This window comes from Gavialis gangeticus, unplaced genomic scaffold (assembly GCF_001723915.1).
Source record: "Gavialis gangeticus isolate Ggan-Ray unplaced genomic scaffold, GavGan_comp1, whole genome shotgun sequence".
In the NCBI taxonomy this organism is placed as follows: Eukaryota; Metazoa; Chordata; order Crocodylia; family Gavialidae; genus Gavialis; species Gavialis gangeticus.
In genome coordinates, this window is record NW_017729022.1 from 485,591 (window position 1) to 512,463 (window position 26,873).

The window sequence follows — 26,873 nt, forward strand, 5'->3', positions numbered from 1 at the left end:
AGAACCAAAAGTGAATCAATGAGCTGGTAAGAATCACTTTATCAAATGCATTTCTGGCCATAAGGATTTTCATTAACAGATACTAAGAAGGGTTTAAAAAGAAATACAAAATCAGAATTAGAAGAATTCCTCAAAACTGTAATAAAACAGTAAATACTTACTGCTTGAGAAACAACAACCCAATAAGAGAAGCGGCTACCTGCAATCAGAGAATATAGAGTTACTTTTTTTCCTATCTACATCTGTTTGTAATAATACCATGCCTGGGTCACCTGGAAACTCTTAAGTATAAAACAGTCCATTCTACTTGGTATAAGAAGCATTTACAGAATGCTCCAGGAATGTCTCTTAGAATCACAGAATGTCAGGGTTGGAAGGGACCTCACAGGTCAGCTGGTCCAGCTCCCTGCATGAATGCAAAAATGTTACTCTTCCAGTTCTAAAGACTGTAGTATCAAGCTCCCATCTCAGTTTTACTTATTACCCTCCAACTTTCAAAGCTAAAAATGTCTACTGCTTGAGATAAACAACCAGTGCCCAGATCGTCAAAGGACTTTAGGCACCCACCTACTACTAACTCCCATTGCTCTGAAGTCATTTAAGTTAGGTATCTAAATACAAGTGAATAGCAAACTGAATAGCAAACTGCAGCTCAGTCTAGAGTCCCTATGCCTATACAACTGCTTAGTAAATTAGCAAGTCATGTGAAAGTAAAATTTAAAATATTAGGGTCACAACTTTAAAAAGGGCTTAAGCTAACTGGGGGCACAAATTAGGTCACCCAAACATAATTTCATTTGCGGACTTTTCTACACAGTTGTCTAAATTAGGTAATTTAAGCCCGTACATGTTAAGATCAGTTCCAAAAAGACTTGAATATAAGTGCTTAAATTTGCTATATTTGGAAATTAAAATGCCCTTTAGCCAGTCTTTAAGTCACTTTTCACTGTATTGTTGTAGGTCCTCCACAGATGATGTAATTGAAGCTGATGGGTAACAGCAAACTTAAGCCACATATTTACAGAGCAAACTCCATTTGAAAGCAACATCATATTTTTGGGTCATAGATCCAAATAAGACCTGAAACCAAGGTTTTGGTCCCAGGCCTCAGAATTCATTTAAGCCTACCTCAAAACAATATTAATGAAATCCAGAGCTATCTGTCAATCACCTCTACTTCTGAATAAAATTTTTAACGCTTCCTGTGAAGTATTGAATGATCTCACCTCCCACAGACATAATAAACCAGCCACGTATACTAAGTAGGTCCAGTCACCTCATCAATCCATTTAATAAAATGGTAAGAAAAGCTGGTACAAAATTTCATAAGATCCATCTAATTACCACTGCAGACAGCATGTTAACTCGTCTTTTGTCTCAAACAGCAATTAGATGTCAAAAGGACACTGAGCTGTTGGGTGGACAGGGTAAAAAACATATTCCATTATGCCTCAGGCAATTTTTGTAGAAGACTCCAGAAATACCACTTAACTGTGCAGATTCAGAAGTTTTATATACTGGTAGGTTTTCATAAAGCAAAAAAAAACTGAGGACTTTGGTGGCTGTCAATCCTTGGTTATCCTTACACCAAATCATTGTCTTTAACAATATTCAACTAATGTAGGAAAAACTAATATCCTAAAACAAGCCAGCAGTAATGGCCAATTAACAGACATCAAAATATGCATATGCAAAAGAATTAAAAGTTTCCTTTGGCATTTACATAAAAAACTACATGTTCAATTTGAATAGCTATTAATAGTGACTAGATCTGAAGAGCTGAATAGTCTTACCTCAGCTAAAAAGATAACAGCACAAAAAACTAGGACAAAAATCAAGTTTTTATGGATGGTAATGTATCTGAAATATGTATTCCATGTAGTAACACCATTTATGTTTTCTGATTCATCCATAAAACATTCCTGTCAAGGGAATGGAAAAGAACATAGTTAGAATAACAATATCTATCAGTAAGAACTCTTAATACATATATACACTCTGCCTTCCTCATGGATTAATTTCTAGTACTAGAATTGCAGCATTTAGACTGGAAAAGCTACCTTAATCATAACAACTCCACATAAGAATGACTTGATCTATTGATACCTGAGGAAGGAAACTTGCCACCCAAAAGCTTATCTATATCCTTCACAACTATGCAGTTGGTCAAATAAAAGATAGCACCCACAAAAATCTTTGTCTTGAGCTATAGATCGAGCTCTCATTACAGTGAACCAATCAGTACAATACTCCTAAGAACTAAGATAAATTCTGATCTTATTTCCTTAGAATCAGTTTTCAATGAGATTTAACCCCATGGAAACTCTGTTCTATTAAGATCATTCAGGAAAAAGAAAAGCTGAGAACTTCTGATCCTTAGAAAATGATGAATTCAAAAGTTTCTTCTGGCAAAATAAAAAATATTTTATCGAAGACATGACTTTAAAAATTTCATAGATTTCATAGACATTAGGGCTGGAAGGGACCTCACAAGATCTTTGGGTTCAGCCCCCTGCCCAAGGGGCAGGAAGCCAGCTGGAATCAGATCACCCCAGCAAGATAAGCATCCAAGCAGTTCTTAAAGGTATCCAGAGTAGAGTGCACCACTTCTGCGGGGGTCGTCTATTGCAGACTCTGGAGACTCGGATGGTAAAGAAGTTTTTCCTTATGTCCAGTCTAAAATGGTCTTCCAGCAATTTGTGACCATTAGACCTTGTCTTTCCTTGGTATGATCTGGTGAATAGATGTTCTCCCAGTTCCTGATGCACACCCCTTATACACTTACAAGCTGTCATCAAGTCACCCCTGAGCCTTTGCTTCTCCAGGCTGAAGAGTCCCATGCCTCTCAACCTCTCCTCATAAGGCCTGTTCTCTTGAACTCCAATCATGCACATGGCTCTCCCTCTGGTCTCTCTCAAGCTTCTCCACATCCTTTCTAAAGTGTGGAGCCCAGAATTGGATACAGTACTCCAGCTGTGACCTCACAAAGACTAGGTAAAGTGGGAGGATGACTTCTTGGGTCTTGCTTGAGATGCATCGGTAGATGCAAGCCAGGGTTTTATTTGCTTTGCTGGCTGTGGCATTGCATTGCTGGCTCACTTTCATCTTGTGGTCAGTCATGACCCCCAAGTCTCTTTAGATCATGGTGCTAGTGAATGATGCACTGCTGAGCCTATGAGTATGATGTGGGATTTTTCTCCTGAGGTGGAGCACCCTGCATTTCTCAGTGTTGAATGTCATCAGGTTTTGATCCGCCCACCTTGCAAGCCTGTCCAGGTCAGCCTGAATTGCTAATCTATCCTCTAGAGTGGCCTCACTTCCCCATAATTTGGTGTCATCCGCAAACTTAGCCAGTCCACTTCAGACACCTGAATCCAGATAATTTATGAATATATTAAAGAGTACTGGTCCAAGTACTGAGCCCTGGGGAACACCACTGGTCACCATGTGCCATGCTGACTTGGTTCTATCGGCTATCACTCTTTCCGTCTGACCACAGAGCCAGTTCCCGAGGCATCAGACCGTAAGGTTGTCAAGGCTGCAGTTTCCCAAATTTACCATGAGGACATCATGGCAGACCAAGTCAAAGGATTTTTGAAACCTAAATATATGACATCAACCTCTTCTCCTTTGTCCAGGTGATGCATCACCTGGTCACAGAAGGAAATAAGTTTGGTCAGGCATGACCTACCCACAATGAGGCCACGTTGGCTCTCTCTCAGAACTCTGCCTTCTGTTAGCATATTGTTGATGGTTTCTTTAATGATTTTTCCAAGAACTTTCCAGGGATTGAGGCCAAACTGATTGGCCTGCAGTTCTCTGTATCTTCCTTCCTTCTTTTCTTGAAGATAGGCACCACATTGGCCCTCTTCCAATCTTCAGGAACCTCTCCTGGGCATCATGAATTCTCAAATAACCTCACCATTGGTCGTGTTGTGATGTCAGCCAATTCTTTGAGCAATCTTGGGTGCATTCTATCCAGGTCAGCTGACTTGTGCATGTCCAGCCTCTCAAGCTGTTCCCTCACAAGATCTTTGCCAATTATAGGCATATGATCACCCTTATGGTGTATTATGGCGTATGATCACCCTTACCCTGGTAGTTTTGCATCCTGTCAGGTAGGGTGATCCTTTTGGGCTGGTGGAAAACTGATGCAAAGTAATCATTGAGAAGATTTTTCCTGGGTGTCGGTTGTCAGTTGCCCCATTTGGTTTAACAAGCGTGTGATGTTGCCCTTGTGTATTTTTCTGACTTCCCATGTATTTGAAGAAGGACTTTTTATTTTCCTTGATTCCAGTAGCCAGTTTGAGTTCAGTTTCAGCCTTGGCTTTTCTGGTCCACTCCCTACAGGTGCAGGCCAGTGCTGAATAATCCTCCTTAGTGGTAGTTCCCGACTTCCATCCTTTATAAGCTTTTCTTTTCAGATTCAGGAGGTCCATGAGTTGCCTATTGAGCCAAAGGGGTCTCCCAACCTTTTTGCTATCTTTCCTACAGGCCAGAATGGACTTCCCTTGTACTTTTAGGATCACATCCTTAAGGAGTGATCAATCATTGTGGATTCCCAACCCTGTCAGATCATGGTTTCTCAGGACCTCAACAACCAACCTCCTGAGCTTGTGAAAGTCAGCTTTCCTAAAGTCAAAGATTTCTGCACTGCTAATTGATTTGCCAGTTTTGTGATGGATAAAGAAAGTGATCAATTCATGATCACTGTCTCCAAGCTTCCCTTTGATACTCAGGTCACTGACTAGATCATCCCCTTTGGCCAACAGCAGGTCCAGCAGCGCCTTACCTCTTGTCGGCCCATAGACTTCTTGAGTCAAATAGAGCTCTCCAATGTAAGTGAGGAAGCTTTGTGACTGATCAGATTTGGCTGAATGCTCTTCCCATGAGATGTCAGGGTGGCTGAAGTCACCCATGATGACCATACACCCAGAGCGTGCATCCTCAGCCAATTCCCTAGCAAATTCATGGTCAAGCTCTTCCTCCTGGTTAGGAGGTCTGTAATAGTTATATTCCCTTGACCACGTTCTCCCCGTATTCTAAGCCAGATGGTTTCAAGTCACCCTCCTTGGGTGCCAATCTCTACTTGTAGGGAAGTGTACTGTTCCTTCACATAGACAGCTACACCCCTGCCCTTCCTTGCAACACAATCCCTCCTGTACATCAATACCTGTGGTCCAGTCATAGGTGGAGTCCTACCAGGTTTCCATTATCCCTATGAGATTGTATTCAATTTTCCTCTGAAAGGAACTTTGCCAAAAATAAATAGGAATTTAATCTGGTTATAAATGAAAATTTCAAGATTCAAGATTTTAAAAACTTGTCTAAATCTATTCCAAACATGCAGTTGGTCCAGTACAAGATATCACCACAAAAATCCTTGCCTCTTACATATTTCCTGGACCATCAGAGGTACAACATTACTCCAACTCTAACACAACTCTGTCATTACCAATGCATCCACAATAATAAAATTAGCTTAATCTCATTTTGCATATCAGTACATGAAATGTATTCTGTGCTTTTATTGCTAAATAAGAAATGATAAACATGTTGCTTTAATCAGTTACACTATTGCATGTTGAAATAGTAAATACTCCAATTAGCTTACTTTATTCTGGAAGTTAACCTTACAAATTTCTATTCTTGATAATTATTTAAAAAACAAACTTCTGTAGTTTTGTTTCAAATTGTATTTAAACATAATCAATCTTACAAGGTAATAGCAATGCATAAGTTAAAAGTATTTTTAATAAAAGTCTCAAGAGGTGTCTTTCAAAGAATTTAAAAGATTTGTTATAAAATCTAAGCTTAGCCAGAAAGCTGTGTTTTTATATTTCAACAACAAAATCCTTCTAGAAACACTGTTCAAATGAATAAAAGTTGTTTAAATTAAAACTTGTATGTAAGATAGAAAAAATAATAAACACTCTATAAATGAGAAAGGCATAATGACCAAGAGAATCAGATGGAAAATTCAGTAAAAATATATTATCCTGTACTAGTGTTAAAGAAGCTCATCAAAAATAGTGTACAAATACAAATATATACATACCTTCAAATCTTCTTCGTTAATTTCATCACTTATTTCCAGGACACTGTCTTGAGACAAACGTCTAGTATAGATATCTATCTCAGAAGACAGTTTTGACTGGGGGATCATTGATGTTTTACGTATTGGTGTAGTCCCTCTTGTGTAAAAGCTTTGGCCCTGGATAACTGAAGTGTGTGTCATCAGGTTCAGTACAGACTGCCTTCTCCGTCCATGCAACAGTGGACCTGTGTTTAGTATATTGCTGCGAGGCAGAATTACCTCTCCTTGTTCAGAATCAGGTATTAGTGACAGTCTTCTGTCTGATGGATCTCCATGACTTTCTTCTATCCCATTAACATGTGCTGAGTTTTTTTGTAGTATAGAGAACTTTCTGCTAGAATTAAGTGGATTAATAATTACAGAGTTTTTTCTTTTTTCATTGAAATCTGAAGTTTGTTTGAAAGATTGCTTCTTCGCTTCATTTCGTGAGCCAGCCCCATCTCCATCAATAGAAAACCGTCGGAGGGTTTCAGTCAGAATTGAGTTTCTTCTTTCTGCGCTGAACTGGTCAAAAGCATCAAATCCTGTCAATTTTGAGCTAAAGTCAGGGCGTTGACCCTGAAGTTCAGAAAAAGTTCCATAGAAATAACTGCTCCCTTCATGTAAAATTAATATTTTGTCAGCTATCTTTAAATGTTCCAGCTTTGAGGTGACCAGGATTCTAGTTTTATTGGCCATTAACTTGCAAACACAACTACAAAAAACACAAAACAAGCATTATGTTTTATTTATAAAATCACAGAATCTCTCAGTATTTTCTCTCCATGTTTACACATTATTTCTAGTTTTGATCTATATGCTTCTGTATGTATCACCTCCCCCTCCCTTTTCTGCTACCTGTGGTGCAAGTGAGAGGAGCAGGAGCATGGAGACACTATAGTGAGCTGTGTAAATAATGTACTTTCAGTTCTGTGGTCATATTGAAAAAATAAAATAAACCAATTCAGATTGATTCAAAAAAGCACTGTTTGACCCCAGAATAGAATTCATTTAATTTATTGGGTCATGTGAACTTTTCCTTAAATCTGTTTTTTAATTTAAGCCAACTTGATTCTTTTAATAAAAAAAATCAAAATGTTTTAAAGAAAATATACCATCTTTTCTACAAATTTTAGTGCATTATTTTTGTTCTAAACTATTCACCAAATTCTACCTGATTTCACAGTTAGTTTTATTCCTCTTGAAACATGCATTTTCCAGTGAATTTATTATCGCCTAAAATACCCAGGCCAGCTCTAAGCATGATAGTGGCAACACAGCTGAACTGTTTTTAGATTTACCATTTGTCACTGCGTGAAGGTTTTTTTGTTCCACACAAAACTGACCCTAGACAAGAAAAGAAGTTCTTGGGAAGATTCAGAGAGGGCAGGGTGTCACTTTTGTATGATACATAACTCAGGCACCACGTATGGGTCTAAGCGCTTGCCACAGCTATCGATCAATCTCTTATTCAACTGGCCACTACTTTTAGTTGGCCCACTCTGTTTGGGTTTACCAAAAAATGGACAGAATATCCTTTTCTGTAAAGACTGACACCCATGAAAAAGTTTGAGTTCTTCAAACTTAGGATGCAATAAACACTTTACTACACATGTATACTGTTTATAAAAGAGTGTGTCCTGAGGTGAATGCATTATAGTAGACACAATACATTCCATTGGAACCATAGCAATCATAGCTATAACATGCCTTTTACTTAAGAAGGCATGTATCATTACTGGGCTTTTGCACACAGAGTTCCAAATCATTGCTAAACATAATAAATGTCCACCCAAAGCTATCATATTGACCACTTTTATATTTTTGCAGTATTAATAAAATTCAGTGCTGAAGAGATGTGGAAATCTATTCTTGTCTTTGCGCGTTGCATTGTGCTACTTGGCAGAACTCTCAAAAACAAACCTCTGGAACTATACAATACCTTTCAAATATATCCTTTTCTGTAAACATATCTAAATAGCCAAAAGGAGAATCCAGGAGATACAAATCAGCATCTTTGTACACTGCTCTAAATAAAGGAAATGGGAAAAAATTAAGTTCACTAAGATCTAACAGTTCAATTTAAGTTTCATTTTAAATGGACATTTTTAAAACTCTATCCCAAAACAACTCTAATTAATAGACTTAAGGATAAACACTACCTATTTATAAGGAATCCTTGTTCAAAATTAACTCTGTTTATAAGACCCTTTTAAATAAAGCCTTTTCTCATTAGGTATGTGGTACACTCCGGTAATTTTTCATGAACTTCCCTGTAAGCAAAAGCTGGGGACCGACTGGCTAAGCAGCAGCTCTGCAGAAAAGACCTGGGGGTTACAGTAGACAGTAAGCTGAATATGAGCCAACAGTGTGCTCTTGTTGCAAAAAAGACTAGCAGTATATTGGGCCACATTTAGCAGCAGGAGCATTGACAGCAGATGGATAGAAGTGTTTCTTCCCCACTATTTGGAACTGGTGAGGCCACATCTGGAGTGCTGTGTCCAGTTTTGGGCCCCCTGCTATAGAAAAAATGTGGACAAATTGGAGAGAGTCTAGCAGAGAGTAATGAAAGTGGTTAGGGGGCTGGGGAGCATGATGTATAAGGATAGGCTGAGGGAACTGGACCTATTTAATCTGGAAAAAAGAAGACTGAGGGGGATTTAATAGCAGCCTTCAACTACCTGAAGGGTGGCTCCAAAGAGGATGGAGCTAGACTGTTCTCAGTGGTGATAGATGACAGAACAAGAAGCAATGGTCTCAAGTTGCAGCAAAGTTTAGCACGTTTAGGAAGAACTTAGCACGTATCAGGAAGAACTTTCTCACTTGGAGGGTAGTAAAACACTGAAACAGGTTATCCAGAGAGGTTGTGGAGTCGCCATCCTTCAACGTTTTTAAGACCCAGCTAGACAAAGCCTGGGCTGGGACAATGTAGTTAGGGATAGTCTTGTTTTGAGCAGGGTGTTGGACTAGATGACCTCCTGAGGTCCTTTCCAACCCTAATTTTCCATGATTCTATGATTCTACACAACTTCTTTTGTTGTGTTTTTTTTTATTTTGGCTTTTAGATACCTGTTTAAGAACTGATCTTGAAGGTTGCATTTATGTGCATGATACCTAACCACTTTAATGGGAATTCTGGGTGTCTTCTAAAGCCCTCTGAAGTCAATGGAGAGATGGGTTTATGCCATACCCTGCTGCCTGGAAAGCTTGCAGGATTGGCGACTACAAAGTAGAATACATAAAGGTCTTTGAAGTACCATATTTACTTAAACATTAGACAACTCTGAATATAAGTGCCCCCCCCCAATAATTAGATTCTATATATGGAAAAATTATACGTTTCTTACAATTTTCCAAGATGTAGAATCTAATTATTGGAGGTTTGCCTTGAATTTTGTCCCCTTCCCACTGCTACAGCAGGGAAAATAAACCTGGGGGTCAGATAGCAGACAGTAGTCAATATGCAAAATGCAGGTCTGTGAAAATGCAAATACATGGCAGGGAAGATCAATGGGAGTTACTTTATAAATCTACCGAATACAAAAAATCATGGACTAAATATAAACATTGGATTTATGGCACATTATAACCTGCCTGTCATCTGATAACCCCAGGTAACCGCCCTACATTTTACCAGCTACATTTTATCACTGGTCAACATTCCCCTCTTCCTCCCCCCACCTATTAACTCCTATCCCCTCTGATCTTCCCTGCCACGCATTTGCATTCTGCCTATTGCCTTAAGCTTCTAGTCCACCCAAGAGAACACACAAACACCAGCAGACTCTCCTTATGCCTGAAGAAGGGTATTTGCACCTGAAAGTTTGTAAAGAACAATTTTTCCAACTATTTAGTTGGTTTAATAAAAGATATCACATTTACCCAAAGAACTTTGTCTGCCTATTTACCTGTTGAAGGTGGTTTTCTTCACAGCTGCAAAAGCTTAAGACTTTTTTTCATGAAAGTTAAGACTAGAGAAGAGCACAGAATTCTCTCTTTTCCCCTCTACTGGATTAGATCTTTTCAGGCCACAAAGCAGAACATTTGCAACTTTGGGAGTGTCTGCTTTGGTCCTCTTTTAACACATATGATATTTCTTTAAATGCAATTATTACTGAATAGATGTCTCTCTGTCTTAAATGAGGAGAAATAAGTTAAGTATGCGTAAGAAATAAAAAGTCTTCCACAACATACTTTTTATTGAGGACCATCACTTAACTGAATTCTTAAAACACAGCCCTGAGAAAGTGATGAGTGTCTCTGCTGGAGGAATAGCACTGAATAACTAGGAAGCACTGTACAGCTGGTACAGAGAAGAGATAGAGTTCAGACCTGCTTCTTTTGAAATGCCTTGCATCCCAGGGATATTTGAAGTGATGAGTCTTTGTACTCAAAGTGCAGACACTGCATTTGTAGCTGTCTGCTGGGTAAAAGGGAAAGGGAAAGGAAGCTTCTGACCCCCATCCCCTACAGGCATCCCTTTAAAAGCCAGTCACAGCCTGTCACAAAATCACAAACACAGGGACAATTGCCTATTTTACCATACTACTTTGCTCCAGTAGGTTCCAGTGATCTTGTTTTTATAACACTAATTCTAAATAACTGTGTAAGTCTTAATGCTTTTAACTTCCCCCTACACCTTTTGGATACCACTTTCAGTATAGTACCTAACCTGAAGCTGGAAGATTAATGAACTATTTGGAGAAAACACTTGCTTTACTTCCTAAATCATGTATCATAGTTGACTGAATGGTAGTGCAGACCAGATTCCCCACCTTAAAAAGCAAGTGCACAACTTCTCTGACTCCCCCAGATACAGGATGAGACAGGGAGCCACTGCCAGAAATTGCTGGAGATACAGCATTTGGTACCATCATCCCATCAGAACAGTTTACTTCCACAATGATCTATTTTAATATTTATGTATTTTAGTGGCTGTTTGCTTTGTTTCCTTCCTGATCAAGTAACTTTAATTCATTGAAATAATATTAAAGTAAACTTTGGCTTAAGGCCTTTGATTAAATTAATCTATCTACTGTTGTGTATATCAGTCTATTACCGTAGAGCTTTCAGAAGCATCCACTCACTTGGAAAGGCTGAACTGAGATCATAAGACCATACTTTTCAAAGGTGTTGATTACCCATTTCTCTCACTGATTTTACTTAGTGGCAGATATTCAGTTGCTCTGAATTTTGATCCCTGGCCATATCATGGTCCAAAAATGCAGACATCTAAAATTAGCAAGTATATTTTTTAAAACATGGGCTTTATCCATGCTGTGCTTGAGTTTACATGTCAAGAAAATGGAAATACTATAATCTTTCAATCATTTGATTTGTGAACTTCTTAAAGACCCTCTGGTGATAGGTACTGTAATAAAGGAAGATACTAGAATATTTCTTATTTCTATCTTCCATGACAAACATTTCTTTGGCACTATGGAAATTCATACTTAATGCTGTGATTCAAAGTGGCTTTCTCAGTTAACTATCAAAACTTTGATTTTGGCTGAACCAATGAGTGTCTCTGATATCAAACTATTAGAACTAAATTAATAAATATATAGGTGTGTCTATAGCATCATAAGGCAAAACTCTGATCTCAGATAATACAATTCAGTTTCCACACAAACTAATAGGCATCATCCACATAAATTCCTTCATGGTATAATTTGACCACATTTCATTAAACTTTTCATATTTTTTTCCAAATGTAAAATATCAGCCATTCAAATGCTAAAATATTCACCTTGCTAGTGAGATTCTTGCTCGTTGACCTCCACTTAGGGTGATTCCACCTTCCCCCAAGACTGTATAGTCTTTCTCTGGAAACTTTGAAATGTCCTGGTAAAAGATTTTTAAAATCAGGTGATGCATTTTTCATATTCAAATGACATAAGATGCAGATTAAATTAAAATAACAGCAGGCAGACAGGTCAGATGGAAACAAACTTAAAAACACATGTACAACTATGTATTTATTTCATTTGTTCCTGTATTCAGAAACGAAGATGAAAGATATGTACATAACACATACATTTCTGTACGTCAAAGCACAAATAAAAATTGTTAAAACTCAAGAGCAAATATTAGTCATAAACATCAGTTTCTCAAAAGCAAAGAAGGGACTTTTATTTCATGTAGTTCCCAAACTTGATCATTAAATAGATTTCTTGTCAGGGAAGAGTGATAAATGTGCGCCTTCAACTGAAGTTAATGAAAAAAAAAATTGTGGGTCTGATCACCTCCAGACTTCATGGAAGTCCATACTCTCAGTGGCTCCAATAGGTAGGCTGGGTTCCAAACCTTCAATCCCCAAGCCACTCACCCTTGTGGAGATTTGAAATAGATCCAAACATTACAGAATGAGTTGCATCTTACTTAAGCAAACTGATGAATTAGTATGTTGTGCTTTCTGGCAAAAGCACAAAACCAACAAATTCAAAGTTTGGGCAGAGCTCTGCTACACAAAGGAGGCGGGGAAGGGAAAAAAAGCAGTGGGGATCTGTTTGCACCCCCCTAATAGAGGTGGTCAAATTGGACTGAACATATTTACTCATCAGAAAATGATAGCTGATTAAAATGAAAATGTCCCATGGAAACATCAGTTGCAACAAACTTCCATCAAAGTACAAGCAGGTTGATGTCAGAAACCTGCCTGCTTTCCCATTAGATCACCAAGTGAGCTGCTGGGGAACCTTGCCTTCCACAGTCCCCAGCTCCAAGCCAGTCTTGGAAATTAAGCTGCCTGGAAGCTGGGATCCCCATGTTCTACAGTTCCAGGTCAGCTTGCATTTTGAAATGCTGTAAGGGCTCTCAGCATCCAGTCTCCCAGCTCTACAGCAAAAGATTCTCCCCTTTCAGGGCACTCTGTCAGCTGCTCCTGGGAATCAGAAGGGCAAAAAGCTCCTCAGGACACAAGGCAGCAGGTAAATTCATGTCAGAAAAAATGAGCCCAAACATTTCAATTTCTTTCCTAAGTTTTTTTAAATTTCTTCTCTGAAAAAAAAAAAATCTGAATTTTTTATCCTGAAAACAATGACACTTTTTTTGAAAACAGAATTTCATGTAGAATGGAAATTCCAATGTTTCACCCAGCTCCTCTTCTTTCTGTACCCCATGGCTCTGGACTTAGAACAGCTGAAGGGTCTCATGGCATTGGAGAACCATAAACCAGATGCTTAACTTTTACCTGTTAAGCAGAGCAGATTACCCCACTTACCTGAGTAAAGTGAACAAAGCTCATTGGACAATCTGGGTCCAGATCATTTTATTTTTCTTGAGTACAAAACTGAAATATTTGTGGGGATTTTTTTTCCTGTAGGCAATTATTGTTTCTAAAATATAAAAGCTGAAGTTCATTGCATTCTAAATGACATGGGTGAGAATATGTTTTGTTACTTTAAATCTTCCTCTGGTCAGAAAATGTGATCAACTATTTCTCATCAGGACGTTGGAAAAAAGGTCTTGCCTCACTGCGGCATCAGACGGGACATTTATTAACCTGATTGACTAAATCAGCCACCATATGACTATATTTCAACAACTGGACCAGGATGGGAAAATTATTTTCAGTTTGTACGCTCGCAACTAAAACACCCTGCTCTCCATTAACAGGGATGGCTGACTCCCAAAAAATCAGACATATATGTCATCCACCTAGATTTCAGGGAGAGTTAGATCCAGGGTTCTGGCTGTACCCCCATATAGGTAAGGTGTGTCAGTTGAAGCCCATTTCCTGAGGTTCCAGGGGGCCAATTTTTAGTTATCAAGATGCTGGACTTATAACCTGTGACTGATCCAGAATTTCATAGTATTATTCATTCTGTCTGATGCGAGTGCAGTTTATAAGGGAGGAAGAAGAAAACCTTTTCTGGCAAGTTATTTATATGTTTATTTTAAAACTCTTTGAAATGTCTCAGGGGTTTGGAATGTTAGAAATTATCAGGTGGAGAATGATTTGTGGTTAAAACCACAGGTGAGGCAATTGAAAGCATATTATAAAGCATCCCTGCCCCTCCCAAGGGGCTCCACAGGCTGGCTGTGCCCCTGCTAAGCCAGTGCAGTGGGAGGGGCCCCTGGTAAGGGCAGCAGCCCATCATACTGGTCAGCAGCACAAATCCCTTCCCAGTGGTGGGCCCTGCTGCAGGGTGGGCAGAGCTGCAGCGGGCTGCACATGACACGCCCAGGGCCCAGAGGGGGCCAGACTTCCCCCCCCAGCACTGCCACCGCAGCCAATTTCCTTGCCCCATAACATGCCTTCCCCCTCCCACCCCCCCGCTCTGGGAAGGGGCTCCTGCCCCATCATGGTTGTTTCCCCCTCACCGCTCCAGAGGCTAGGTAGGGACACAGCCAGATGCCACAGACTGGGAGAATCTGGCCTGCAGAGGGGCTTTGTCTGGCCCCCAGCAGTTCCCTCAGTCCCACTGGGCTGAGGCACCACTCCCTGGGCTTGCAGCGGGGCTAGGGCTGCTCCATGGCGGGACTGCCTTTCTTGGCAGCCCAGCCACAGCAGTTCCTTTGCTGCTGCTGCTGGCTCCAGCCCCAGCCCTAGTCCTGTGGTACAGGCAGGGACCTGACCCTGCGCACCCCACACCAGCTCCAAGCTCGCCTGCCAAGGCTGAGCAGCAGCAGCTGGAAAAAAACAGCTGCTCAATGCTGGGGAAAAGCCCCTCCCTGTCCCTCTGCTGGTGCTCCCAGGTGCAGCCGCCTGAAGCGAACACCCGGCTGCCCTGTGTCTCCACCAAGTCACCACCACGGGGCAGCAGTGGCAGCAAAGCAGACACAGGACAGGCTGGTGCCGGCTCTGAGAGGCTGCAAAAGGAAGTGCTGGAAGTGGGACAGGGAGGGGTCGCTCAGCAATGGTGGTGGGGGAGAAACAGCTGCTCAGCACAGTGGGGAGGGGAAAGTCCCTCCCCCGCCTCCTACCAGCGGGACAGGAAGGGGGGAATTAAACCCCTGCTTGGCCAGTTCAGCCCAGACTGGCCATGCCCCCTTCCCACAGCTTCCCTGCAGCCAAGGACATGGTCTAGTGCCCCCCGCTCCTGGCCTGAGCAACTCCAGGCATGTGCCCACATGTCTGTTCTGTTACAAACTGGTTCACTCTCTGCAGGCTAGAGTAACCTGCAAAGGTTGAATCAGTTTAGGCTCCGGCTTTCTGAATGTCTGTCCCCACCCCTAGAGATGTGAGTTGATTGCAACTGTAATTTTTTCCCAGTTCTCTTTGGAAATAATGTTGCTGGTTTCTACTCTTGTACTTCCAGAAGTGCAACTAGAAAGCTGCTGTGGAGCTTACTGAAACTTCCAGTCAGATGAGGGTGAAATCCTCTGGTCCTTGTTCTACTGACCAAAATGGTACAGGATTTCGTCCTGCATGTTTGTATGCAGATGCATATAAAATATTTTGTACCTATACAGAATTCCTGTGAGTGACCCTATTGTGCTTCCACCCCAACTCAGATTGCTGCACAGACAAGGAATATCAGTCTGACGATGTAACAAGTTGACTAATTTCTTCCGAAGGAGAAAGTGCAAGAAGAAATCCAATACTTCTCTGACTCCAGTTCTTTCATAATTAAGGGATGCTTTCAAAGCTAAATCCTATTTTATATTTCCCTTTCCCCATTTCCCCTTTTCCATTCTGAGGTACTTTTCAATTACAAATATTAACAATAGGGTTGTCCTAGATCCATCCACAGACAGAAACGATCTAAAGGATTCTCCGGCTCCCCTGAAGGTAGGTTGTTTTTGTTGTTGTTGTTGGGGGGGAGGGGCTGCGTGCAGAGTTCTGGAGGCAGGGACCATTGGGATGGCTAGAGAGGAGACTCCTGGTGAGAGAAGGAATGGAGGTTGATGGAGCTAGCTGTGACCGCGGGGAAGTTGATTGCAAGAGATTTTCAAATGAATTTTTATGAGAGCTAGGTAGTAGTCTGAACATAGAATAAGAGTTTTGACAGTTTTGTTTTACCATACTCTGTCAAAGTATCTGATCGCTTTTTCTTTTTTAAACCATTTATGCTTCCATTTAAAAAAAAACAAACACCCCCCCCTTGTTTTTCAGTTACTTTATCAAAGTACCTGTGGCAAATCATGACTTCAATGCAAATCAATTACCTGGTGTAACAGGAAGCGGGGGGCTCCTTCTTACTTTAAGTGGCCAACGGCCACAGGGAGCCCCAGGTGCAGGGTACCAGCTGCCAGGAGAGGCTGACCGGTGAGGGACTGATAGGCTGCAGGAACCCAATGCAGAGCCAGAGACTCAGCAGTAAGGCAACAAGACAGAACACTTATTTTAGTGCTGGTAGCACAGCAGTAGTACTGTAAGACAGAGTTCAGCCTGGAGAAGAGGAAAACTGCTATGCAGTTTGGCTGGTCTGCAGACTTAACAGAGGACACCTGCAGTGGGACAAAGGAAGGCACATGATTCCCCAAGGCATGGCTTGGTGAATATATAACCCAGGCTGAGTCTCTAGAAAGAAGCTGGCTCTACAAGCTGCCAGGGAAGGAGTTCTACATATTAGTGATGGTGGCTGAGGGGCTGTTGGGGAACCCCACTGCAAGTAAGGAGCTGGGGGTCTCCCAAGAGCCAAACTGTGTTGGATAGCCTGGGTGCTTCTAGTTGTGTTCTAGCCAGAGGGCTTACCTTTTCATTGCAGTTATGACTGATGGACTAGGTGGGACTAACAAGGGAAGGTGGAGGTCCCAATAGTGCCAGGAAAGCACAAGGAGGTTTGAGCCTGCCAGGGCAGGACACAAGCTACAGTTTAGTTGAAGGAGGCAGAGGCCAGAAAGAGCCACGTATTGAACCGAGACTCTGAGCCCACTGGTATTCTTAAAAAGACACAGAGGCTAGAGGTGGCTGTAAATTGAACTGGGGCTGCAAACTGCTGGGATGTAAAGACACAGAAGCCAGAGAGGGCTGTATGTTGGACTAAGGCCCATTTGAACATTAACAGTTAATATTGGTGAGGCACGGGTGTGGCTAAAGGTCATGAATTGACCCATAAGGCTAATGTTGCTAGTGCACTGACCAACAGCAGACCAGAAGTCATTCTGGGACCTGGACAGCCTCCCTTTTTCGAAGTTAAACAGTTCCAGCAAGGTGTGGCAGATGAGAGCTGGAATGAGACCAGGGAACCAAAGCAGAGCAGGAGCTACTTGGCTGACAGGGACTCCACCACCACCATGTCTGAGGACATAGCCCATTACACCTGGGTATATTCATTCAGCAGGATAGGTGACCAATAATCTTACATAAACCCAGAAGTATCTCTGGGAGTACCACAACACCCTGGAGTTTTGTCACAAGGGTTATAATAAATAAGATGCACATTATTTGCTTTGAATGTAAATTACAACTGCAAAAATACCCTACATAACCTTCTATTTCAGCTCTTTGCTACAAGAAAGCTTTGGTATCAAGTTTGTCAAACAGATATGTACAAATTTTCTTGTTAAGAAAAAGATGTGGCAGCAATAAACATGATAAAGCTTAGAAGGAAAATAGCGTCCAAGAAGTGTGTTTAAGGCAGCTACCAGTTTGCAAGTTTGTACGTCTTGCATTAAAGGTTATACTGTATGAGGAATTCTGATGTGAGACAATAGGTATTGGGCATATTAGAAGGCCCCTCCTTTCCCCCAAAGTATAGTAAGGAAGGAGGCTATACTGGTCTACCTTTTCAATTATTATCTTTTGAAATACTTTCACAAAACCTCAACATAAGACAGTCCTACAAAAGGCAAGAGGAAGCAGAGATCTCAACTACTTTATGAATTTCATTGTCTCTTCTTTTTTTAGTCCACTCCTGTTCCCTCCTCGTTGCTTCTTTCACTCCCCAAATTCTCTACAATCTACTTCTCTTCACCACCTCTTCATTCCTGTACTCCATTCCTTCTCTCTACTTCCCAGATGTCCTCCTCTGCACACTGTGCTCTCCTACCTTACCTTTCAAAATATTCCCCTCCTCTTCTTCCTTTTCCTTCCCTGTTTAGGTTGAGGAGATGGGCCTTTTGAGCCTAACCTGTGCCATCTGTTTTTTGCTAGCAAGCCTTTAAAGCATTCCCAATAACTAAAAGCCTGAATACTGTACTGAACGCCTCATCATGTGGAATACCCTAAGTCAGTGGTTTTCAACCTTTTTTCATTAGTGAAGTTTCAAATGGAGGTGCAGACGCCTTTGAATTGTAAGTCTGGGTATTCACATATTTTTGATCACAGTCATCTTTCATGGACACATTAGACATAATCTGCAGAGCACAGATTGAAAACCACTGCTGTAGGTAGTTAGTATGCATGTTTGAGCTGAAACAGTAGCAAGGATTTCAAGGAGGAGTTGGAATACTATTACATCCAATTCACCCATTTCACTCTAGTTTCAAGAAAAATTCACTCCCTCTTGTGCTGACTCACTCACATAATAATTTCTGTATTTGCAGGCAATCTCACACACTTTTAATATCTCACAGAAATGGAGAAGCAATCCAAGCAAACTCCCAAATTCTCTACCCTTGAATTTCTGGAACTGGAACTGTGTAACCAAGACCCATCTCTAAGCTAAAGGGCTTGTAGCAAGTTTGAAACCATAATGACATTTCTTTTTAGGCAGAGACTATACCCTAGAGGCCAAAACCTGCTCAACATAGCTTAGTAAAGATTGCTAAAAGATTGGCCAGCTTTGCACCAATCCAGTACCCTAGCACTAGCTGATTCCTTTAACTTGAGCATCTTGTCAGTGACCCAAATATCTTGGAATGCTAAATGAGAATCCCATTATCAAAAGGTGATCCTGTGAGGGCTGGATCTGCTGAGCTGAAGTAGCTTTGCAACAGTGGAGCACTATAAACATGCTGGAATACAGGGCAGGATTTTGCCTAGTAAGTGTGGGTGAGGAAATACTGACTCAAAAAACATGAATACACCCAGTTCATAAAGTCTATTTAATGACTATGATAACCTCTAACAGTTTGAACATTAACCATTCTCTCAGCAGTAAAATAAATACAGTGAACAGCGGTGCTTTGTAGAGTCCTATGCTGATACTATTAGCTGAAGTGCTATTTTCATTTTCATCAGTCTCCCTCATACCCTTCCCTCCCTCACACCCTGTGTAAAATACAGGTTTCTGAGCAGCTTAACTTGGATGCTGTCCTATCTTTCCCTGTCTCTTCTCGAATCAATTTAATTCCCCTAGCCTGACTTAACTTATATAAATCAACATTTTGTGTATTAAAATCTACTGCCAAAGGAATAGTTCACTATGGAGTGAGCAAGTTCTGCCAGCATTTTCTTGAGTTTTGGGTGGACCTGAAATTCCCATTCAAGTATGAACTCTTGTGAAACAAACCTCCTGATTTTGGGTCATAAACATTCTGTAAATGATTTTACACAAAGCGAACAAGTCCCAGAGTCAGGAAGCACAGGTGATATTTTATTCAAATAAGAGACCAGTAGTTTTTTAAATAACTAGTGATTTTGGACAACTTGAAACTTCCTAAAGATACCTGATTTTCAGACAAGGAGTATTCAAGACTTTCTAAAAATCAGGCCTTAATACACCCCAGCTGAAATCTCATAGCAGCAATGGTCAAAAGCAAAAATGAGATAAACCAAAAGGTTCCATTCCAGAGCTGAAAATCTTCAAACGTTTCCATCTGGTTGAGATGCACTGTATTTTAAAGACCACTTACATTTTTGATAAAGACAAGGATATGACAAAGTGAAATTTATGTTCTCCAAAATTAACAAGCATCTGTTACAAGTACATCTAAGACTGAAAAAAAATAATGAGGAAAAGGAATGTGAAAAGCTAATAGTCACAGATTTTTTTTTAAACTTGGAAAGACCATTGAAATTCTCCCAATAAATTGTAACTTCGTTTTGAGCTAGAACATATTTTTTTATGAAGATATGAAGGCATTTAAAGACATCACAAGTTGGAAAAACTACATTTTCCAGTGAATTGTTCCAGTGATTACTCTCTGTTTAAAAAAGTGCATCTTATTTCTAGCCTGAATTTGTCTACCTTCAGTTTCTAGCCCTTGTAGCTCATCATATGTTTTCCTGATAAATTAAAATAAAGTTTATCAGGAATTTCTTCCTAATGTGAAGAAATGTGTCAGGCTGTGGCCTTGAACTTGGGGCCTTAACCTGCACAGCTGCTCATCCCAGCTCACAGCTGCCCAGCTGACTACAGCAACAAAGGAACCACACAGAGCCTAACTCCTTGTCAGGGCCCTCAGACCAGTTCAACTCAACAGCTACAACTTGGCGGGGGCAGAGGGGGCTGGAATTTGCAGGGCAGGCTACCCCAGGCCAGCTGACCCAGTTGGCCTCTGCCTATCAACTCCCAGGAGATCAGATATAGCTGTTAGCAGAGAATCAGTTCCTCCACTCCCAGGCAACATACCACCAGAAGGCTAGGCAGCACCAGCGTAAGGAGGCCTGTCAGATCTTTAGGCGAAGTTGCTGCATGTCAGCCTCACCCCATGGCACCCTGCACACCCCTCCCACTACCTGAGATGGCAACTGGCAGCACATTGTGGAATTCATCATTCAGTGCCACCTATTGTTTGTAGCCCAACCCAAAACCTTGTTGTAAGCCTTCTGAATTGGGCTGACCCCTCATGAAGCACAATACTCTAGGTCCTCCAAAATTGGGAAGCGTTCCTCAAGAGACCATGTTCAATGACCTCCACTGGTCTCAGATGGTGTAAATCACATTACAGTCCCTGCATCAAGGAAAAGATTCTGTGTCTGCATATGCTCCCCACTTTCACGGCTATGCAGCAGAAACCCAGAGGATAAGCTAGCTCTACTTTATCAGTTCCCATGGGGACTGCAGGAGAAAATTAAGGATGAGCTTGCCTGGAGGGAACCACCATCAGGATTCAATGCTTTCATGAACCTAGCCATCCAGATCAACACTTGCCTCCACAAGGGCAGGGAGGAAAGAACCCTAACCCTAACCCTTATCCTCCAGGGCTCATCCTATTACCCTCAAACACATGCAAGTCGATGCTGGGCACTGGCACCTAACACCATAGAATGGGAGCAATGCTAGTGGCAGAAACTGTGCCTTTAAGGTTGGGACACAAGCTGACCATGGGCCCCAGAAGAAGTCATCTTAGGGTCACCCTAAATCCCCAATACCAATGCAACCTACAATGCTTGTACTAAAAGGCCCACACACAAATCCTCTGGATTCCTTGAGCCTCTTCCCATTCCCCCTCAACTGTGGTCCATTATCTCACTGAACTTAATTGTGGAGTTGTGTGGATTAAATGGGTGCTCCATGATTCTGACAGTGATAGATCAACTAACCAAAATGTCCCACCTTGTCCCATGTGCAGGTCTGGTCTTGGCCAAAGACATTATCTAGTTATGGTTAGATCACACAGTTTGCCCCCTCAGCTGCAAAACATCTGACTATGGGTCCTAGTTTGTCTCCCAGTTTTAGCTCAAGGCCTTGCTAGGGGTATGTGCTCAACTCTCATCAACATATCACTCAGATTAATGGCCAACATGAAAGAACAAACCAGATTTTGGAACAGTACCTCCAGTGCTTCTTTAATTTCCAGCAGGACAACTGGGTCCTCCTGCTAGTACTCACAGAGTTTACCTACAACAACTCCATACATGCCCTGCCTGGGCAAACCCCAGTCTTTGTTTATTACTGGTTTCACCCCCAGTTACACTTTGCCTTACCTACTAACTCCAACAGCCCCATAGCCATGGACTGGGTACAACATATGCAGGAGGTCTAAGAGGCCACCTGGAAAAGGCAAAGGAGGCATACAAGCAAGAAGCACAGAAATATCATCAGCAAGGACCTGCCAACTCAGAAGGACAGAAGGCGTGGTAATCATCTGAACACCTCGGCACCCACTGGCCCTCACAGAAACTGGATCACAGATATACTGGCCTCTTCCATATTGCCCAACAAGCCAATCTGGTAACACTGAAATGCAACTTCTACCAACACCAAAAATCCATCTGATATTTCACATGTCCCTGCTCAAGCACTATACAGAAGTCTCACTCCCACAGCAAACCCAACATCCTCCACCTTCCGTAATAGTTCACAGCAAAGAAGAATACTTGGAAGGGATGGACTCAAAATGGAGACAAGGGAAATTACATTACTTTGCAGTTGGGGGCTGGAGGAACACATATGGGAACCAATGGGAAACACACACGCCCCGATCTGTTAAGAAAATTTTATGAGGACCATCCAGAAAAACCTAGGCAAACACCTCTCCACCCTTGCCACGGGGGTGGAGATGGAAGCAGAAAGTGACAACTCATGATCTCAAACCTGGGGCCTCAGTCTACCCAACATGAACACACATCATCTGCCCAGCTAACCACCTGCCTGTCATATGCCCAGCTAACTACCCAGGCTGAGCACATGTGGCCAGAAACCTCCATCTGCACACTTCCAGGGTGGCTGAGCAGGGTCAGCTAACCCTTTACCCCCTCCAATTTCAATATAAACTTCTTACCTGGAAAATGAAGTGTCTAGGCAACAGAGCTCTGTACTTACTCAGATTGCCTTGCTGTTCCTCAGAGCTTGTGCCACAACCAACTCTCTGCCTCATGTTTCAGCTACCTGACACCTGCCCCTCCAACTCCATGCTCTTCCTGACCCTTCAGCTTCCTAGCTCAGCTTCTCCCTCAACCTGACTCCTGGCTACATTGCTTGCCCTGAGGGCCTTGTAACATGTTGCACTTTGAGATGCTCAAATGTTGATTGGTGTTAGTGCTAGCTTGAATTTGGAGCAGTTACACCTTAAAGCTAAAAACCTTCTCCAACTGTCCTCCACCTGCACAACTGTGACTTGCCACTAAACGGCTGGCAAGCACGGGCCTGACTGGGAGCTACAGCTGTGAACTGCCACAACAGGGTTGTGTGTGAAAAATAAGTTGGGGGGCAGGAACATGAGGCTAAAAAGCCAAGAGTTAATGGGATGGGGGTGGGCAATGAAATGGGACTTGGAAAGGAAATGGGGATGGGGGAAGATTGGTGAAATGAAGGAATTCAGCCACTAAATGATTTTTTTTTTTACTTCTTTATAAAGAAATAGAAAGGAAATACATTTAGAAAGGTTTCATGCTTTAATAAATTGAGATTTGGGAATGGGGGCCACTGCATCTCCTGTATCAGCATCCCTGCACTTGAAAATGGTGGTGGGGGCACTTGAACTAAAACTTATTTGATGCGCTTCAGTTCAAGCACCCCTGCCACCATTTTTAAGTGTGGGGACACTGATACACTAGACACAGGAGGCTGCTGGACTGTGGCAATTGCTGATTTCCACCGATTAATCGAGTGTACTCTAACACACTGGAATTCCAATGCATTGAAGCAGCCTTGGCGCCTATGTATAGGCATCAGGAGTTACTAGATTTAATTTGCATTACCTAAATTGCATTAATTGTGTGTAGATGTGCCCTGTGGGGACCCCCCACCAACCCCCATGATATTTAGAGCCCTCTCACACCATGATCCTATAATGTGCATAGGAAGGATAAAAGAAAGCCTTTATACTCTTTCAGTCCCCATCCTCTGTAAACCATGCAGCAAAAGGATTTTAGTGCACCTTTCTTTTTATTATTTAATTTTGCATGGAAACAAAGCCTATGTTTGTATTCTCTGTTAAACATTATTTCTGAGGACAGATAAGGACTCTCAGACCATAAGTCTATTTACTTTAAGGGTGGCAGCCTCTTCAAGAGACTAATAACTTGTAAATACAATTCTCTATAATGTGATAGCTACTAATGTAGTGACTGAATGAAGTATAGAATATCCATATTCTCTTTCAAATTAAAAAACAAAGAATTATATTAGGAATATGATTTCCCAAACTAGTGACAATATGATTTTTTTTTAATACAAAAAGTTATTATAGGGCCCATTTCTGCAGGCTTAGGTCTATTGTACACTGCAAACATTTTGCTGGCTATAGGTATGTTGGCTGAAAGTACAAAAAAAAAATCATACTCTTTAGCTGAAATAGCTAGCAAAACCCTTGGTGTGGGCATCACTATGCCAACAGCTTAGCTTCTATCATTCAAAGAGGTGGTATAATTATACCAGCAGAAAACCCCTTCAGCCAGCATGTGTGTCAGCTCCACCTGAGGGCTCTGCCAGTATACCCATGAAGGCATAGAAGTAGCAGCAGTAGCTTAGTAATGGGATAAACCCTTTCTCTAGGGACTCCATTTTTCTGTCAGATTGGGTTTTTTTTCTCTCACTGGAGAGAGAACTAACTGTAGAGACTCTATTTGTAAACATCCTAAGGCTCTAGCTTTACCAGGTGTTCAAAGCATATTGCCTTATCCACAGTGGGCTGTTAGCACAAGTTACCCAGCACCTTTCATATATTAGTCTAGGTTATGGTCTTGGATGGCCCTTCATGGATCACCTTGATCTCCTTTAGGAATGATTAGCATGTGGGTATTGAAAGGATCACAAAAAATCACAAATCAGTTTTAATCTCTTAAAGTAACTGGGTTATCATTTATCATTTTTTTTCTTAGTTAAAAGGAAAACAATCTTTAGAATGTATGGATTGCCCATTTCTGCTAAAAGGAAAATTTAAGACCACAAATAGAAACTACCAAAAACTGCTATGTTAAAAGATGGACTGTTGTAATATTGGGAATAAATGCATTTGAAACCTGTGCCAAAGAGTCATAGAATAAGGACAGAATATTTTTCTAGTTAACATGTTCAACTTGAAGTATCAACTGAAATAACTTGGGACCAGAAAAGAATTCCGTTACAAATAAAACTCTGAACCTTGAGTTATAGGTAAATAGTCAGGGTGTAATACAACCATATGAAATCACTGAATTGCCTCTTATGATAGGTAAAATGAATACAGCATTATCTGGCCATGAGAAGTGAGTCAATAAATCAAATGAGTCATTTCTATCATCAGATAGTGTGAAATAAATCACTTCATTTTTACTGATTACAGGTCAACTTTCCAGGTTTCCTTTCATGATGATTGTGAACTCATATTACTGGTATTCCAGATCTTAAGATATATTTTTAGGCATTTTATACTAATGTCCTCTCCAAGCACAAACACATTTATAAAAACGGTGTTGGAATAATTCATGTTTATTTTTTATCTCAGATTTCTGAATCAACTAGCTTCAGCTACAAGTAAAAAGAGTTTTTGATTTCCCCCTTCCCTCCATCTCCTCTCCACCCCACAATCTGCCAACCCTCTAGACTCAGACTGGGCTCTGAAAATCATGCTATATTCTCCCTTTTTGAGTAAACACCAGTACGATTCTACAGGCCAAATTAGGCCTCCAGCTATACCTGTGCAGGCCACTGTATCTAGATTTTACCTGAATTTGCCCTTTGATGGGATTGCACAGGTGTAATAACTCAAAATTTAGTAGCTAGTTTCTGTGGATTAGCTCACTCAGCTCATATTCTTCAGCTGGACTGGTTAGGCAGGGCTAACAGTAAAAAACAGTGATTGTTAAGGGGTGTTAGGTTTTCTCAAGTTACAGTTCCTTAATTTGCAGTGCTGTGTCAAAGTTTACCTTTCCTTTTAAAGTGACTTTAGTGCTCACAAAACTTGCTGGCTAACAAGTAGGGTGTCTTGCCACAGAAGAGGAATGGCATAAGCTGAGGCTGTACAAGTTTATTGCGTTGCACTGTCAATGTGCCACAAACCAGGCAAAGGAGACTGTTTCTAGAAGGCATAGCAACAGTTCTGACAGCCTGCCAATTCAATCCTTGGCTTCCCCATGCCAGTTATACCAAGTGTACAAGATAGGGCCTACAGTAATGTTTTTTGTTTTGGGTGGGTTTTTCAGGGGGGGTGAGAGGACTGGTATTGAGACAACACCTGTCAGGCAACAACTAAACTGAGACAAGCAACTTATTTTAAATAGGCTTGTTTTGAGCAGTTGCAAACTGGTAATGACTACTGATCTGGCACGGACTTGAACCAGTTAATCTAAAGATTGAAAGTCATTGGGCATTTGGACCCATCTATGCATTATTTACTTACTGTGCATTATTCACTTATTGGATCTTGTTTTGTAGAAATTATTATAACAGATACATACTCTACTTGTGTATTGAAAAACAAAAATCAGCTTCCTGCTCTACTTCCCTCCTTGAAGAGTTTTCTACTACTCACAGATTTACATGGGAAAAGGCAGAGAAAAGAACGTAAGCAGTCTCTGCAGTACCTTTGCATGTAATTCTCTCCCCCCACCCCCATGCCTCTACAAAAGGTTTCATGTAACTAAAATTTAAAGGAATTCCTTTAATATGTCCTACCCAAAGAGTATTTCAAGACTTAGGCAATCTGTAGTCCTCACTCTGCTCTTTGCACAAAAGTATCTCATAGAAAGGACTATTGTTAAAAAGACCATTCCTGTAACATACAGCTGTATAACCTGTGCTTCATAACATGTAATACAAGAAAAACTATATACTATTACTCTGATGCAGAGAATGTGTGGGCGAACAAAGCTGAAGAAATATTTTAGAAACAATATTCTTTCCAGCATATAGACATATATTATACATACAAACTTTGCCCTCTTACACGTGCAATTCCAGCAGAGTGATCATTACACCGAATTTTCAGCTGCTCAGATTTAGACAAGTTCTTCATTTATCCTTCATAATGTTTTTACTATGCTTGTCCAGTTTAGGCTGAATATTTTACCCATTTTAACTGCATCTGCTGGAATCAAGATATCCTTATCATTCTAAAGTAGTGGTCTCCAACCTTTTTAAGTAGGAGATCACCTTTG

At 41.1% G+C, this 26,873-nt stretch overlaps 1 protein-coding gene across 1 annotated transcript in view; it reads right to left on the reverse strand.

Moving 5' to 3' along the window:
• Window positions 1–26,873, reverse strand: part of CFTR (cystic fibrosis transmembrane conductance regulator) — a 107,320-nt gene that overhangs the window by 65,020 nt on the left and 15,427 nt on the right. The window contains exons 3-7 of the mRNA XM_019515767.1: window positions 11,826–11,920; window positions 8,019–8,105; window positions 6,059–6,791; window positions 1,794–1,922; window positions 162–199 (exon numbers count right to left, since the gene is read on the reverse strand). Coding sequence (XP_019371312.1) covers window positions 162–199; window positions 1,794–1,922; window positions 6,059–6,791; window positions 8,019–8,105; window positions 11,826–11,920 — 1,082 coding nt within the window. The remainder of the gene's footprint in view (window positions 1–161; window positions 200–1,793; window positions 1,923–6,058; window positions 6,792–8,018; window positions 8,106–11,825; window positions 11,921–26,873) is intronic.